This window comes from Xenopus laevis, chromosome 2L (assembly GCF_017654675.1).
Source record: "Xenopus laevis strain J_2021 chromosome 2L, Xenopus_laevis_v10.1, whole genome shotgun sequence".
NCBI lineage: Eukaryota > Metazoa > Chordata > Amphibia > Anura > Pipidae > Xenopus > Xenopus laevis.
Genome location: NC_054373.1, coordinates 162,053,742 through 162,072,140, shown reverse-complemented (window position 1 = coordinate 162,072,140; position 18,399 = coordinate 162,053,742). Strand labels below are relative to the sequence as shown.

Sequence of the window (18,399 nt, the reverse complement as noted above, 5' to 3'; positions counted from 1 at the left end):
TACCTGTACTGTAGACAGGTATGGGACCTGTTATCCAACATGCTCTGGACCTGGGGTTTTCTGGATAATGGATACCTTGTCTGCTAGAAAATCATGTAAACTTCAAAGAAGCCAATTAGGTTGGTTTTGCTTCCAATAATGATTAATTATGTCTTAGTTTGGATCAAGTGCAATACCAGAAGAAGCGCTTTACAATGAGAGGGAAAAGATGCTTCATACACAGGGCTCATATGCTTCATTCACAACACAAACTGGAAGAAAGATCCAATAATGAAAGTATTCATAAGAGCACTAAGTACTTGCAAACTCTTATTTCTGAAGTATTTGTTTTGCTTAAATGCCCAAACACCACCAAAGAGCCGAGACATTGGCACAATCAATATCTATATTATAAGGACGCCTGCTCCAGCTGACAGTTTCAAATTCTCTGGCTGGCCCTCTGTGGAAACCATTGCAGCAATTACAGGGCAGTATAATAGAGGGAAGGTGTTTCCATGGAATCAATGGAAAAAACAAAAAAACACACAGAATCACCTGGTTGCAGGGCTGAACACACATAGCTTAAGGATAATCTATCTGAATAAATCTCAGGCTTGCTTCTGTCAGAAAGTGACCTCTGGCAACTCTTCTTGGTGCCACTGAGACTTTCTGTCTCTGACTTCCCTAGGGATGTCCATATACAAGCTTCTGAAAAGTAGCAGTCTCCGAGCTTAATGTATTCCGAATCAAAGATGGTTTGGGGAAATAGTGTGGGTGCTTGACCCTCTCAAGCCTAAAAACAAGTCAGATACAGATAAGGTAATGAGAATATCTGCTGTGTTACTACCTTCATCAAGCATGGGTACATTTAGCACTCCTGTGCCAATTGCAGCAGGACCATTGGGAATTGCTGTAAATTGTTATATTTCAGAACTCGCTTCTGTACTTTCTTAAAGGCTATCATGCAAGGTTCATAATTCAGGGCATGGCTAGAATGGGGGGGTATTTATCGATCTATATGGGGTGGACAGAAGATATATATAAAGATGATATATAATTATTGTCCTTTCTTGATAAAGTGCTGACACATTTAATCAATGCTTTATAGAGATTGTTCATCATTCACATGAGCAGGAGCGTAACTACAGAGGAAGCAGACCCTGCGGTTGCAGGGGGTCCAGTGAGGCTTAATTTTTGATATGCTTTGGTGGAAAACTCCCAATGGGCCCAGACGTCTTAGGGCCCTCCTGTTTACCCAGTCATTAGGTTTTAAAAGTCTATACCAGGGGTCCCCAAACTTTTTTGGCCTGGGGTCAGAAAAACAGACACATTTTTTTCCCAAGGACTGGGGGGGGGTTGAGGAGGGGGTAGGAAGGGTCGGAGGGGGTCTGGAGGGGTCGGTAAGGGGGTTGGTAGGGGGTCAGAGGGTTCGAGGAGGGGGTCGGAGGGGTCGGGGGTCAGATGAGGCCGGCGTCCAATTTGGTAGCTCTGGCGTCCAATTTGGTGCTCCGCGTTAATTGTTTGTCGGCCCAGTTCAGGACTGTCCGCGGCCCTGGCAGTTGCGGACCCCTGGTCTATACCATGGGCATTTCCGCATCAAATCAAAGAGGATACATGTAGGGAAGGAGAAAGGATAGAGAAGAAACTTAAAGAAACTTCCAGCAACCCCTAAGCTTCTGAGCAGCTGCCCCAGCCACACTGAGCATGTGCAGGGCCACTGACACTCAGAGAATGGCCTGACAAGATTCTGGAAACTGCTGGGTACAACTTAGAAGGCATAGATACACTACTCTGAGTTGATTCAGTAGGTTCAGTACAAAAAATGCAGGTTTTGTTGTTTATTCCAGTCTTGCACCTAAGCTGGCCAGTCAGTGAAAATATGCAGGGCACCCATATGTACCCAAATACCTCTGTACTTAAAGGGGTTGTTCACTTTTAATTAACTGTTCAACTTTATATCAACTTTTAGTACGTTGTAGAGAGTGATATTCTGAGACAATTTGCAATTCATTTTAATTTTGTGTGTTTTATTTAGTTATTTAGCTTTTTATTCAGGGGCTCTCCACTTTGCAATAACAGGATTTGGGTAACTAGGATTCAAATTATGCACTGATATGAATAAGAGACTGGAATATGAACAGGGGAGGCCTGAATAGAAAGATGAGTAATTAAAAGTAGCAATAACAATACATTTCTAGCCTTAGAGAGCATTTGTTTTTTAGATGGGGTCAGCAAACATTACTGGAAATAGTTAGAAGAAGAAGGCAAATATTTAAAAAACTATAATATATATATATGTATATATATATATATATAAAATGAAGACCAATTGAAAATTTGCTTAGAATTAACCATTCTATAACATTCTCTAACAAGTTAGTTACTTAAAAGGTGAAGTGTGTAACAGCAGAAAAGCCACCAATGAACTGAAATAAACATTTGCCTTTGGTATTTCATTTCCACGAGTTTATGAATCTCATGTTCTGTACATCTTTCCAATTGATTGCTCAACCGAGTTCCAGTAATTGTAGGGTGTAAGCGGTACAACATGACTAGACATCATATGCCCTTGGGTTATAAGGTTTTACTTACCCTTGTTAATTCATTATAAAGGAATGTCATTATCTTTTGTCCCTACAGACTGTACCGGTCCTGTATCCAATGATACCTTCTTGGCTTTATTACATATAGAAATTGATACAGTCAGTTGCGTAACAATGTGTTACTGGGCCCCACAGCAAATTCATTTTAGGGCCCCAATATATCCAGTGATTGCCCTGTTTTACCAGTATATATTGGAATTGCTCATTAATTAGGGTCTCGTGGGTCCCTGTACCTCCTGGGCCCCCAGGGTCTGCTTCCTCTACAGTTACGCCCCTGGACACAGTTGCTTAGAGAAGCAGATTTCAGCAACTAAAAAGTAATGTGAGGTTCTGCAGCATCTCCAGTCCTTTCTGCTTTCATTCTGATACACTGTGCTCCCTCTGATTTGCTCTTATGTGCACATTTATTAAAACCCTACGTGCATAGAGCAGTTTGTGAGGCTCATTTACCTGTGCACATACATGTTTTTTGTGTGCCCAAAATTTTTTATTGTGTGTTTTTGTGTTCCATTATTAAAGGGGTGGTTTACCATTAAGTTAACTTTTAGTATGTTATAATCCTTAGCATCTTTTCAATTGAACTTCATTATTTCTTTTTTTTTTATAGTTTTTGCATTATTTCCCTTCTTCTTCTGACACTTTCCAGCTTTCAAATGGGGGTCACTGACCACATCTAAAAAAACAAATGCTCTGTAAGGCTACAAATGTATTGTTATTGCTACTTTTTATTACTCATTCTCCTATTCATATTGCAGTCTCTTCTTCAAATCAATGCTTGGTTGTTAGGGTAATTTGGACCATAGCAACAAGATTTCTAAAATTGCAAACTGGAGAGCTGCTGAATAAAAAGCCAAATAACTGAAAATCCACAAATAATAAAAAATTAAAACCAATTATAAATTATCTCAGAATATCACTCTCTAAAATGTACCAAAAGTTAATTTAAAGTTGAACAACCTCTTTAATCTCAGAGTCAGGAGGCTGCATCTTTGTCCTAGTTGCTCATTGTGCCTTTTCCTCTCCATCTGAAGATGTCCTGCAGCAGCTTCAGTCTATATTGGGCACTTCTGTCCTTAGTAGAACCTTCCCTGGACACCACCCTGAATTTACTATACACCCAAATTTACCCCACCCCTGGTGTGGCCCCTTTCATTCTCTAGCCATTACTATCGACATTCGCCACAGGTGCAGTGTCGCGGACTGGCCCACTGGAAACCAGGAAAACTCTCGGTGGGCCCAAGCAGACCTGGGCCAGACAGGACAAGCGCCCTAGGCAACCTGGCTGGTCGCGGCAACTGCCAGCGTCAGACTGGGTTGGCGGGAAACCTGGAAAAAACCCGGTGGGCCCCTGCTAACCCAGACCCTAAGCTGCTGAGCCCCAAAATAAAAATGTCTGGCGAGGTGAGTATGCCTGATGCCTGCTAGCGTTTGCACATGTGTGGTGGGTGCTTGTTTTTGGGGGTGTGCTAGTATCAGTGCGGTGCATCCTGGTGTTTGCTCATGTGTGGTGCGCACTGGCGTTTGGGGGCGAGCCACTGGGGGGGGGGCGGAATTTTTGGCCCACCGTGCTTTAGTTCGACCCTGGAGATGGCTGTGAATGCCCAAATTGGTGCTCTAGGATACATGCGCAAATCAGTGTGCTCGCATGCGCGGAAGGGCAAAAAAGGCTAAAATTGTACACACATTTGGGGAGAGAGGGGACCGGACATGGGTAGGGGACAGAACAGGTACATGCCTGGCGCCCCCCCCCAGCTTTGCAGTCGTAGGTACGTCCCTAGCCCTCATGCTGCTAAACATTTAGCCTATTTCATTCCCTATTTCTATGAGAACAAAGAGGCTAAATAAATGGACTAGAGACTAATAGAATAGAAGTTGATTGAGGAGAGGAAGAATACTGAGAGTACTAAGAGTGGGCCCCAGTCCAACACTGACAGCTGCAACCCCTTCCCACCTAAACCTGCAGCTCCTGTTGTAGTTGGACCATTAGTAAGATGTGTCTATATTCAGGGGTACAACAGGCAGTACAGAGAGGTGAGCATTGGGCTGTGTGAAGCAGCAGCAGCAGAAGAGCAGGGGGGTGTAATAGCGAAGGCAGACGAAGTAGTAGCTAATCATTAGCCGCCCCGCCCTCCCCGGTACAGGGGACAGCGCTCTGCCTGGCAGGAGTCCCGATAAATTGAGCTGAGGACGCTGTTACCCAGCAGGAGCGCAGGCGAGAGCGTCAGCGGTGAGAGCGCAGGATATTCCCAGACGGCTACATTATGAGATCGGGCGCTCAAGCGCTGCTGCTGCTGCTGTGGGCGATTTGGGGCTGCGCGCTTGGTTCAGAGAAGAACGTTTGGAGCAGGTTTGCGCATCTCCCTTTCCCCGAGGACAACCTGTTCCTCTATGGCACCTTCCCCCCGAACTTCATGTGGTCTGTGGGTACAGCCGCTTACCAGGTGGAGGGAGGTTGGCAGCAGAATGGCAAAGCCGCATCTATCTGGGACACTTTCTGCCACGAGAGTGGGCTAGTGGATGCCACGGGGGACGTGGCCACTGACAGCTACAACAACCCGTACAGAGACACTGAAGCCTTGGAACACCTGGGGGTCACTCACTACAGGTTCTCCATCTCTTGGTCAAGACTCTTTCCAAACGGCACCGAATCGGGTGCCAACCAAGCAGGACTGTCCTATTACCTGAAAGTGATCCTCAGGCTGAAGGAGCTCAGGATTGAGCCGGTGGTGACTCTGTACCATTGGGATTTGCCCCAGAGGCTGCAGGACATGTATGGGGGTTGGCTCAATGACTACATGGTGGACATCTTCAGAGACTATGCTGAGGCTTGCTTCAGGCTTTTTGGAGAAGAAGTGAAGTTCTGGATCACAATTGACAATCCCTATGTGGTGGCATGGCAGGGCTACTCTACTGGCAATGTGCCGCCTGGCATCAAAGGGGGAAAACTACAGGGTTATAAAGCTGGCCACAATATTATAAAGGTAAGAAACCATGTGTTGCACCAGAGCTGTATGTTCCAACAGCCAATGCAAATAAAGGTGATCATACACACCGATATTATCATACGAAATAAATATTTGTTGCGTTTATGGTGGGAGACGACAACCAATATCAAAAAAAGCCTTGGCTATCGGTTCTCGGAAATTGGCCAAGGCTCAAAATTTTTAATCATCATCTTTGAAGGCACCCGAACATCAGCCAGGGTGACTGCTGCATTGTCAGAGGTGGAATTCTTTTGCTTCTACCTGTATATCTGATGAATCAGCTGTTTATGTGCCTAGTGAAAACAAACAATCTTTCTTGTAACCAATGATCTCAGGAAAGGTCGTAATTGTAACGTGTATCCACCTTAATGCGCAAAACTGCTTGCTAGGTTCCGGGACTAATGGTGGCCATAGATGTAGAGATCCGCTTGTTTAGTGATGTCGCCAAACAAGCTGATCTCTCCCCAATATGCCCACATTGATATTGGGCTGATCCGATCGTGGGCCCGAAATGGGCAGTCGGATCACGGGACCGTATAAATGCACAGATGCGGCTGCGATCTGCCGATTTTTTTAACCTGCCCGATCAAGATCTGACCAGATATGAATCCTGGAAGCCCATTGGATGGGCCAATAAGCTGTAGGCAGCTTTTATCGGCCGTGTATGGGGGCCTTTACCCATAATGCTGAAGTGTTGGTGGTAATTTAAGTAGATGTTGACCTGTTGGTGATGCCATTTATTTGGTTTGTGGAAGGACCATGTGCGGTCATTCTGAGTTAACAAAATCTGATGGTATTTCATTGTTCCACATGATTGCTCTGGCATGTATAGGAAGGGTAGGGCAGCATTTTAGGTGCCCTTGTTGGAGAGTGGGTTGTAGATCAAAGTGGGCGCTGTAGCTTAGGGGTTTTAGGTTGGATATCCCTTATTTATGTATGTAGGTGCTGCTACCCACTTAAGATTTGATCCTAACTCTGGCTTTAATTGCACAGGGCCCTCTGGCCAACCTGAAAATACTAAGCTATGAATTCTACTGGAAATTGAAATGAAACAATGAACTCTAGTGCGGGTCATTCAGCAAGCTGGCTGAAGGGTTGGTTTCAGGGTTACATGAGTTGAACCTGAAAATGAAAATGTGACTGTCCTACAAAATGAATTTACAGGATACAATAAAATGGCATGAAAGCATAGTGCGTAAGTACGACTACATCTAAGCAGTGAGGCGATGCATAATCACGCACAAAACCAAAAAACTGTTGGCTCACGTTTGTGCTCTATGCTCTCGGAACCTCTACATATTAATAATGAGCATATTTATTAGAGCCTAATCTTCAGCTCCATCTTCCCCAATGTTGATCCATGTTGGAAGGACTAGTTAGGGAATAGCAGTGCAGCATAGAGGGTATGTAAGGGGCTTTTATTTTTAAGCATGGGCAACCTCACGCACCAGCACCAACACAGTGTGCCAGATGCAGCCGGGTTTGTATTTGCCAACTAATAGCACCATTATTTGCACTATACTCCACACTGTAACACTGCAAAGTACACACCAAGAGAGACCAAACTAATATGAAGTATTCTCATTTTGGGCTGACTGCATTATGATTTATATTTATATATATGTGTATATATATATATATATAGATATAGATATAGATATATATATATATATATATATACACACTATGGGAACAAGATGCAAGTGGGCTTTCAGCACTTGCACCTGTAGCTTTGGTAAGTCCTCCTTTGAGTGTCCTGTGCAATAAGCCTGTTGCAGAGATCCTTAATGGCAAAAGCAGAATTATGTATTAATAGAAATAAAATAAAATAAATAAAAAAGATAACAGCACACACAGACTGGTGTTCTAATGGGAATGATTGTTATGGCTTCACAGCCCAAGTTTTTAACAATGACATAATAATAATACTAATCATCATCATCATCATCAGCATCATGATCATCATCATCATCATCATCATCATCATATATTATAATATATATATTATATATTATAATATTATTATATAATATAATAATACAGTATGTGGGAACACTAACACAAAAGCTGCTGTTGATACACTGACCCCTGGCTTAATTCCCCTTAATGTTATATACACAGGGAATAAAGTATCCTTTAATACAGTGCTACGCAATATGTTGGCGCTATATAAATACATGTTAATAATAATAGTTTACAAATAAGTCACAGTGGAGATGCATGAACAAAGGACCCAGGCTGCAGATAGAGCGGCTTTTATACAGGAACTCTGCAGGGTCTTACAATAGCCTTATTTTTTTAAAAGGGTAGTTCACCTTTAAACTAACTTTTATTCTTAGATTTATTCTTAAATTCTTAGGAACTTTTTATCTTTTAGTTTTTGAATGATTTAAATTCCTCGTTTTGCCTCTTTCCAGCTTTCAGATTGGGGTCACTGACCCCAGGTGCCAATAAACTATTGCTCTGTGAGGCTACAATTTTATTGTTACTTTATTACTTATCCTTCTGATCAGTCCCTCTCCTATTCATATCCCAGTCACTCAAGCCACTGCCTGGTTTAGATGGTAAATGGGACCCTGGCAACCAGATAGCTGCTGAAATTCCAAACTAGTGAAATACTGAGCAAAAACATGTTAACAAATTAATAAATGATAACCACATACTATCAATTTATATAATCATCATACTATCAATTAATATAAAGTTAAACTACCCACACACAGGTTTCAATGAATCATTTGACACAAGCAGCATCACTTTTTTACTGATTATAATGACATCATATATAATGACATCACTTAGTTCACAAGTTATAACCGATTATACAATAGATAAACTCTGGTGTATTAGGGTGTAGGTCATGGGATTTTGTGGTGGTGCTGCTCTCACAGTAAGCCTATAGTCATGTTTGTAAGTGCTGCTGTCTCTTTAAGCTATTAAAGTGGTAGATTACCTTTAAAGGAGAACTAAACCCTAAAAATGTTGCTAAAAATGCCATATTTTATATACTGTACTTATTGCACAAGCCTAAAGTTTCAGCTTGTCAATAGCAGCAATGATCCAGGACTTCAAACTTGTCACAGGGGGTCACCATCTTGGAAAGTGTCTGCGACACTCACATTCTCAATGGGCTTTTACGGGTTGTCGCAAATTATCAAGCAGAAAATGAGGTTGGTCTGTAATTTAAGCTGATGCTACAGGGCTGATTATTAAATTCTAAAGCTAATTGCAGTGATTTCTGTGCTACCATGTAGTAATTATCTGTATTAATTACTAATCAGCCTTATATTGTGACATTTATATTCTGTGTGTACTGTATATTGTGAGTGGGTCCCTAAGCTCAGTAAGTGACAGCAGCACAGAGCATGTGCAGTGAATCAGCAGAAAAGAAGATGGGGAGCTACTGGGGCATCCTTGGAAACACAGATCTTTACTGCTAAAGGGCTGTGGTTGCCTTGGGCTGGTACAGAAGCCCAAAACATAATGTAAAACATTTCTAGCTACTTCTTTAGTTAAGCTTTAGTTCTCCTTTAAGTTAACTTTTAGTATATTATAGAATGGCCGATTCTAAGCAACTGGTCAATTGGTCTTCACTATTTGTTTTGTATAGTTTTTTTAAATTATTTGCCTTCTTCTGATTCTCTCCAGCTTTCAAATAAGGGTCACTGAGCTTTCAAATAAGGGTCACTGACCCCATATAATAAACAAATTCTCTGTAAGGCTACACATTCATTGTTATTACTCATCTTTCTATTCAGGCCCTCTCCTATTTATATTCCAGCCTCTTGTTCAAATCAGTGCATAGTTGCTAAGGTAATTTGTACCATAGAAACCAGATTGCCGAAATTGCAAACTGGAGAGCAGCTGAATAAAAAGCTAAATAACTCAAAAACCACAAATAATAAAAAATAACAACCAATTGCTAATTGTCTCAGAATATCACTTTCTACATCATACTAAATTATAATTGAAAGGTGAACAGAGCCTAACTATGCATTGTGAGTGCAGAATGTGCTGTTTATAAGGATATCATGTACAGTGGTCTTGAAGAATATAAGGCTCAGCACAGCAGAACCAAATTCAATATACAGTATGGATTTGTTTTAATTACAAACAAATCCATTTTTATTGTGCCTGAGTCACTGTGCTCCTGTCTGTTTAAGCCCTGGCACCATCTTGTTGCTGAGGTGAATGACCTTGGCAACCATGGGAAAGTCAGATATTTTTTTATTGCTGTTATACTTTTATTGCATTATGTATAAGGAAGGAATGGGGGAGGCAGATAAAGATTAGGAGTAGCGCCGTGTAAAGCAAAACTGGGTGCACTTATTTCTTATGCATGAGAAACATGTTCATATATTAGGGCACATTCACTTACCCAGGTGTACAGAACACAGTTTTGGATGATATTGGCATGTTTTTCCCCATAAAGCACAGTTTTCTCTCGAATTCATACATCATTGCAAGTCCAACGAGTTGCATCTGGCTCAATTGCGCTTCATCTGGCACAGGTGTGTCCAAATCCAATTATTCAATATAGATATTTTCACACTGGCATCACTTTCGGCGATCGATTGCGTCAGGTCCGGTGTTTGGCATGTGAATGGCATTGATGGTCAGTTCTTTAGGCACAAGTGTGCCGCAGCTATTGATGCAAGGGCAACTGAGGGATCCCTGAAGCAACTGTCACAGAGGTGATGAGAACTCCATCAATAGATGCACTAGTGTTACATTCAGAATGGAAAGCAGAACCGATCAGCGTTGAGTGCAACTATATGGAATTGTTTAAACACATGTCCCTTTAGGGTCAGGGCACACAGGCAGATTCGGGGAGATTAGTCGCCCGTCAACAAATCTCCTCTTCTTCTGGGCGACTAATCTCCCCGAACTCCTCGAAGCTGCCTTTTTGCCACCCCTGGCAACCAGGGGGCGCTGCCGTCTGAGGCAAGTGTCTCAACTCGCCTCATTGGTGGAGCGCCCCTGTATGATATGCTATAGATTAAAATGTTGACCAGGATTACCGTAATATACCAATAATTGCTTCACCATGCCCCCAAAACCAGCCCATTTGCAGGAAGCATCCCTCTTCCACCCACCAGAATGATATACATTTTCAATTGTGGAACAACCGACAGGGTGGCACTCGTTTTCCGAAGTCGCCCGAAGTTGCCCATTACGAGGAAACCTTGGGGGCGATTTCGGAAAACGAATCGCTCCGAGTGCAATCCCGCTGGTAATTTACATTTTAACCGGCGGCAAGGCAGGGGTGGCAGTTCGGGAGTTTATTCCCCCCAAAGAAGAGGAGATTTGTCGCCGGCCGACTAATCTCCCCGAATCTACTTGTGTGCCCTGACCCTCAAGCACAAGTTGCCCATTGAGTCTGTAGTTGTATATAAGACCTATAATATATGATTAATCTGCTGCCCAGTCCATTCCTTGTTTTGCTATGTACCAACACGTTCCCCACAATTTCATGTTGCACATTCACACTGATGGGACAACTCTCACCAGCAGGAGCTAACGGGGGGCAGGGGGATTATAGTCTGACAACAGGGTATAATAGCAGCATGTGCAGTTTAATGTGTTAAATGTGAAATATCAAATATAGATTGTGCTTATAGAATAGTAAGAATGACCCCCTGTCACAGTATTAAACTGACATAATAGTGGTAGTGACCTCAACTGGTTCTGTGCTGCAATAACTGTGCTCTCAGAGTGGTTATTGGAAATTCAATGTCCCTTATCATTTCGTAGGAGCAAATTAATCACTGTGCAGTATATATGGGACAAAAACAGTGACCCCGAATGCTTCTACAGTCAAAAACAACGACCCTATTTTATGGCAAAGCAAAAATATCATAGTGAACCCCAATAGTGGCAGAACAGTGACCCCAGCACATTATATTGGTGAAACAGTGGCTACAGGATCCTCTCTACCATCTCACACTGACAAATACACCAGCATCGTATACTAATAGAATAGTGCCCCCTGCAGTTTATTCTGGTATAACAGTGATGCCAACAAATTTTACTGCTCGGACCTGCAAAGGAAGCCCTGGAAGTATCAGCTTCTTAAGGGAGACATCTCTTTTCCCCTGTCCTGATCAGAAAAACACCAGCGAGTGTTCAATTGTACATTAACACAGTTACAATCTCTTTCCCACTATACTGAGAGTGCCTGTAGGCTGCGGGTATACTTGTAATAACATAGTGGGGCTTATTTATAAAATTAGCAAATGCAGAATGGTTTGCAGACTGAATATATTTGCCCTGCGCATTGTTCTATTTAAAAAGCTGGATAAGAGTGGTGTATTTAATTTGCAAACAGAATTTAACATTTTTATTCGCTCTGAGAATGTACATAAGAGCTTTGTAAATATGGCATAATGGCAAATTGAGAAAAAAAAAACAGTTTAGCAAATTGCGAATTGAATTTACTGTCACCACTATTTTCACACACAAGAACCTCGCACAGTGGCCGCACTCAGGCAAACACCCATCTCATTTGTGAGCCATTTGCAAATATCTATGCTCCTTGTGAATTTGTAAAAACCAGAAAGACGGGCACAGCAGAGCGATATTTTAGTGTTCAGGAAAAAACATGGGCAATAAAGCCATTTGCAATTAAATATGCGCCTAAGTGACTCCCAGTGGGTTATAATACCAGTCTTAGTTCTAAAAGAGGCATGGCAATGTTATGACATCAAATTTTATGGCATTTAAGGCCCTTTGATCATATAAAAAAAATGTTGTGGAAATGGAATTTCAATCAGCTGACATTATACTTGTTATGATTCTCATTATTTGCAGAGCCAGCGGGGTTATTGTGGCAGATTCAGAGTAACAGACCAAAACATTTGATTGTTAAGAGTTAATGAAGAAGACATTGCTACTGTCAATGTTACAAGACTTATCGGGGGAATATAATGTAAACCATTCCAACCAACCAGGATGTAACATTTAGTGATCTTATTGAGACCACACATCTAATTAGTTGCTTTGTGTTGTTAGGCCTTGTGCATGGGCGTTGAGCCAATGAGAAACTCCCCTCAGACAGCAGCACCCCACTAGTTATCTGGGGTCGGCAAAAATGCCATACCTGGTAACTTTAAGAGATTAATTTCTGGTTTTCAAATTGCGCTTTCTGTGCTAGCGTCCTGGACCCCAACGCCAACTTTGTGGAGCACACGGGGGGTGCCAACAGCAAGCTGCCTTTTTGCCACCCCTGGCAATCAGGGGGGCGCTGCCGCCTGAGGCAAGTGTCTCAACTCGCCTCATTGGTGGAGCGCCCCTGTATGATATGCTATAGATTAAAATGTTGACCAGGATTACCGTAATATACCAATAATTGCTTCATCGTGCCCCCAAAACCAGCCCATTTGCAGAAGCATCCCTCATACACCCTAACATAAATTTTCTAACCTGTCTGATCAACTGAGCGGCCGATAGACATGGCATGAAAAAAGTTGGGACACTCCACACACGGCCTGAAAATCATACAAAACAAAGATTGTACAATCATACAGCGTCGGACTGGCCTACCAGGAAACCAGGAAAACTCCTGGTGGGTCCAGGTGTCAGTGGGCCTCTTGCTTCTAATCATTTGTCTTATTTCATGGTCATTCCCTATTTCTTTATGGGAACAAAGAGGCTTAAAAATGGAAGAGTAGAGTATAGTATGTAGAGAAAAGAGACTAGGAGAATAAAGAGGTTGAGTGAGGAGAGGAGGTATAAAATTTTGGAAAGTGGGCCCTAAGCCTAAGGTTTTCTGGTGGACCCCTGGTATCCCAGTCCAACACTGCAATCATATCTGAACGTCTATGGCCAGCTTAACCCAAGTTGATATCAGTGTTCCAAAGAATATACATAGGATAGGCTGTTGGCTTATAACAATCGTGTAGCTGAATGATTCCGGTCAGTTCTCTTCAGTTTGCTTTGACTCCATTCAATGGCAGTGGGATGCTAAATATCTGATGTGTTTATACTGGTAGTCTAACAACACTACAGGGTAACACTGCTGTACTTGCCTTGAAGGATTTGATTCAGCCAGAGGGGCAAAGTTACTAAAGGGCGAAGTGGCCGTCGCTAGTGAAGATTCACCAAAATGACACTTCGCAGGGACATCGCCAACAGACGTAGAGGACAATTCGCTTGAGTACATCACTAACTAAGTTTTGCACCCTTTAGCCAGGGAATTTTCATTCAGGTGAATGATCGTTACTCAAAGTATTCATTTTGCCCTTTTTCGCCAGAGTCGACAGATTATATCTGGCGAACTGATAAAATAAAGGTACGTCCTCCTCAATCTTATGTCAGTGACATCATATCCTGTATCCCAAAAAGTCATAAAAAAAGACAAAACGCTGGTGTTTTTTTTCATGTTTTAAAGTGGGATTATGTTTAAAAGTTGTAACTATTAGTTTTTTTATTTTTATAACCATTTGAAGTTCATGCCACCTTTGTTTTAGGGTAGGCTCATGTCTAGAACAATAGCGAATCTCTTTTGTCTTTATTTTGCTTCCTTGGACAAGTGTATCCTCTGTGAATTCATGTCGGATGAAGTTGTGCGACGTGGGGCGGAGCCTTCAGAGGCGAAAATTCGCTCTTTAGCAAATTTTCCCCAAAGTGTTCAATCAAACAGGACACAAACACTTAATTTGGAAACTGAAAAGTTTTGTACAACTGAATATGACAATATTGTCATGCACTTTTTTTTGCCAATGTGAATTTGCCAACTATGGTTTCATATTTGGTTTTAATTCAAGCAATGTGGATATTTGAGGTGTGTTCAGTGACGCTTGGATTCCCGGGAAAACTAGCATTGTTTGTAAACAGCTCCAGTATTTCCTCTTTCAGTTAAACACACCACGGGACCACCATCATTAGCTGAGGCATTCTCCTTTAACTGCAAACACAATAGCTCCCCTAGTGGTTGTTATGATGCCCATGAACAGCCAGTCAAGGTAGTTAATGGGGCAGCTCCTACTGTCATATTAAAAAACACAGAAACCAAGAGAAAAGATATCTGTGCCCATGATAGACTATGATCTTACATTTGTCTTTTTAAAGGGACTGAAATGAAGCTGTACTTGAATGAGTTCTATTTTCCTATTAAGTGCTAATTTAAAAAAAGCCAACCGGTCAGTGAGAGGACGGCCGATGTGATTTAATTACACCCTGTTATAACATTCCAGTATAGTTATGCTAAGGCGATTTCTTGTCTGAAAGCAAACACGGCAGGTTCAGGCACGTTACTCATGATTATGTTCTTCATGAATGTTTGGGGGGAAAATTCCAGATTTATGATATGTACTGCTTCTATTTGTAACTACATTTAATATGCCCTTTTGAATGCTCAGTTTATTAATTCAATTGCAAATGTACATGAACACATTTATATACATGAAGAACAGCTGGTTGTGATATTGTTGGCCTTTAACAGTGCTGGAGCTTCTCAATGAACACATGCCTGGATAGACTAGCAGACTTAACACTGTGGCCCCAAGGGGCCTTTATGAAATATAATCTCTTTCAGTATTTGCTGAATCAGTCTTGTCCTGATATTTGTTATTGGCTGGTTTTATAAGGGGCAGGTTGCAGGGCTCAAGGCAAAGCAGTGTGAAAATGTATAGCTCACTGGCCTTTGTGCACTTTTTTGGTACAGGTATGGGACCTGTTATCCAGAGTGCTTGGGACCTTGGGTTTTCCGGATCTTTATGTTACTTGGATCTTCATACCTTAAGTCTACTAGAAAAGTATATAAAATTTAAATAAACCCTATAAGTTGTTTTTGCTTCCAATGAGGATTATTAATACCTTAGTTGGGATCAAGTACAAGGTACTGTTTTATTATTACAGAGAAAAAGGAAATTATTTTTAAAAATTTGGATATATTCATTATAATGAAATCTATTGGAGAAGGCCTTTCTGTAATTCGGAGCTTTCTGGATAACCGGTTTCCGGATAATGTATCCCATACCTGTACCACAATTCTGAGAAAGGTTGTTCTTTTCAGTGTGATTTAATCTCTGAGTTCAATATAAGAATCGTGTGTATTAACAGCAATCTAAAACCAGTCTCCCCAGTTTCCACGCAGTCCCTAATTACTGCTTCTAACTAAGTTAAGATCTATTCCCATCTCTCTGATCACCAAAAGGCTGAAGGGTAGAGAGAACCCATGGGATGTAGTTCTCCTAAATGAATAAGTTAAAGGGACTGTTCACCTTGGAGTTAACTTGGTATAGAGAGTGATATTCTGAGACCACTTGCACCACTTGGTTTTCATTTTTTATTATTTGTGGTTTTTGAGTTATTTAGCTTTTTATTCAGCAGCTCTCTAGTTTGCAATTTCAGCAATCAGGTTGCTAGGGTCCAAAGTACCCTAGCAACCGTGCATTGATTTGAATAAGAGACAGGAATATGAATAGGAGAGGCCTGAATAGAAAGAGGAGTAATAATAAATAGCAATAACAATACATTTGTAGCGTTACAAAGCATTTGTTTTTTCAGATGGAAAAAGTCAGAAGGCAGCAAATCATTCAAAATCTATAAAAAATGAAGGCTGATTGAAAAGTTGCTTAGAACTGGCCATTCTATATGATATTAAAAGTTATGAACCAACCCTTGAACAGAAAAAAAGACTTTCCAATAGCTGGATAATGTCATCAGTTACAGGCTGGTTTGTACTCATTTGTATTTCCATGTAAATGCATTATGGGTTGTTATTTACTAAAGCATGTTTTTTTTCTGGTCTGTGTTTTTTGGGCAAAAACTAAACTTTTTCATGAAAAATGACATTTTTTGAGATTTATTATACACCGAAGCTGCAAAAAGTCAGAGTCTGAAAATCCGCCATCTCAAACCTGCCAAGATCCTGTATAAGTCAATGGCAAATGTCCCTTCTACAATTTGAAGTTATCGTGGTCTGCATTGGGTTTCGTCCAATAATCTGAAAAATCCAGGGTTTTCGGGCTTTAACCTGAAAAAATTTAGCGATTTGGGAGTTAAATATGAAAAACTTGTACAACTCGGGTTTTTGCTTGATTTTATCGAGTTTTTCCGGACCCAAATTTTCGAGCTTGGTTTAATAAAAATATGAGATATATTTGGATAATGAGTGACATAGGCATTCATTATATGGAAACCCATTATACAGAAACCCCAGGTCCTGAGCATTCTGGATAACAGGTCCCATACCTGTAATATTTATATAATGTATGCCTATTATGACGTACAATTGCGCAGCTTGTTCTCTGCATATTCCAGTTGTGAATAGGGCACATGCCGGACTTCTTTCCTTACTCCTTAGTGCAGAAAGTGGACTCAAGACAAAGCTGTGGTCAAACACCATATTTATAGAGGTGTATTAGAATACAATGCACATTACAGCCACACCACGCACCTCTGTATAATGTATAATATAGTTGTAAAGCTGTGTAATTTATTTGGCAATTGTGTGACAGCAAATACAGGGTGTATGTGTGGAACAGATGTAGAAGGGGAATAGAATGGAGAAGTGAAGTTCAGCAGAACGGGAGAAATAGACAGCACAGTGGAACAGAAGGAGCCGGGCTCAGTTGAGAGTAGGACAAATCAGTAAAAATCATATTCTCCCGTGGCAGCAGATAGCAAACCTTCAGTTTATTGCAATATTAACAGGTTAGCTCTGTTTTATCTGTCATTCTATAACTTTCAGATGCCACAGGGAAAATAAAAGATTAATCATCAACAAGTTTTACAGCGGACTGTGTAATTGTCTCTAACTCAGGTTTCAAAACATATATGAAATCCTTATTCTTGTTTTGATGACAAACAGTAGGTATTCTCTTTATTTCATAAGCCTGTATGGCCCTGGAAGGCAGAGCCATATTTTCAGTAGGGATGCACCGAATCCAGGATTCGGTTCGGGATTCGGCCAGGATTCTGCCTTTTTCAGCAGGATTCGGAGGTTCGGCCGAATCCAAAATAATGGATTCGGTGCATCCCTAATTTTCAGGTCACAAAGTATTATCCTGAGGCCATTGGAGTATTTAGAGAACATTGCCTGGTATCCACCCTCATCAGTTTCCTTAAGGCATTACAGTAAATATGATCCACACACGGTCTGAAGAAATTGTATGAAAAATTGCGTATGACTTTGGGCCAGATTCAGTTTGAAATATTTTATTTGGTTTTCACAATAAACCATAAAAATCAATATGATAACAAATAGTATGCAGAATAAGAAGATTGGGGCCAGATTCAATACATTGAGAAAAAAGTTTATCATGTGAAAACTCATGGACGAGATTCAATTTGAGATGCAATTCAATTAAGAAAAACTTATCTCATGGTTAATTAATGTAAAAACGCTACTGAAGTCTATGGGAAAAAACTGGAACTGAGTTTTTTCTCCTCGAATTGAATCTCTCCCATGACTTTTCACGTGATAAACCATGAGATAACTTTTTCTCACTGAACTGAATCTGGCCCATTATCTTTGAGTCTATGGCCAGCTTTAAGGTGGTGCCACACGGGGAGATTTAGTCGCCTGTAATAAATCTTTGCTACTGCGGGCAACTAATCTTCCCGAAATGCCTTCACACCAGCAAGAATGTGAATCGCCAACGGGATGGCATAAGCGTTGCTTCAGTTTTCCAAAGTCGCCCGAAGTTGCTTCACAAGGAAACTTCGGAAAACCAAAGCGACGCTTATGCCATCCCATCGATGATTCACATTCTTGCTGGTGGGAAGGGATTTAAGGGAGATTAGTCGCACAAAGTAGCGAAGATTTATAGCTACCTGTGTGTCATCACCCTTAGGGTGAAGACACACAGAGCTACTAGTAGCAATTA

General features: G+C 41.2%; 1 protein-coding gene across 1 annotated transcript in view; it reads left to right on the top strand.

The window, feature by feature from the left end:
- The first annotated feature begins 4,748 nt into the window (after nt 1-4,748).
- The window catches only part of kl.L (klotho L homeolog), a 34,280-nt gene continuing 20,629 nt past the window's right edge, over nt 4,749-18,399 (top strand). Inside the window, exon 1 of the mRNA XM_018247683.2 lies at nt 4,749-5,563. Within this exon, the coding sequence (XP_018103172.1) occupies nt 4,844-5,563 (720 nt within the window). The 5' untranslated portion in view covers nt 4,749-4,843. The remainder of the gene's footprint in view (nt 5,564-18,399) is intronic.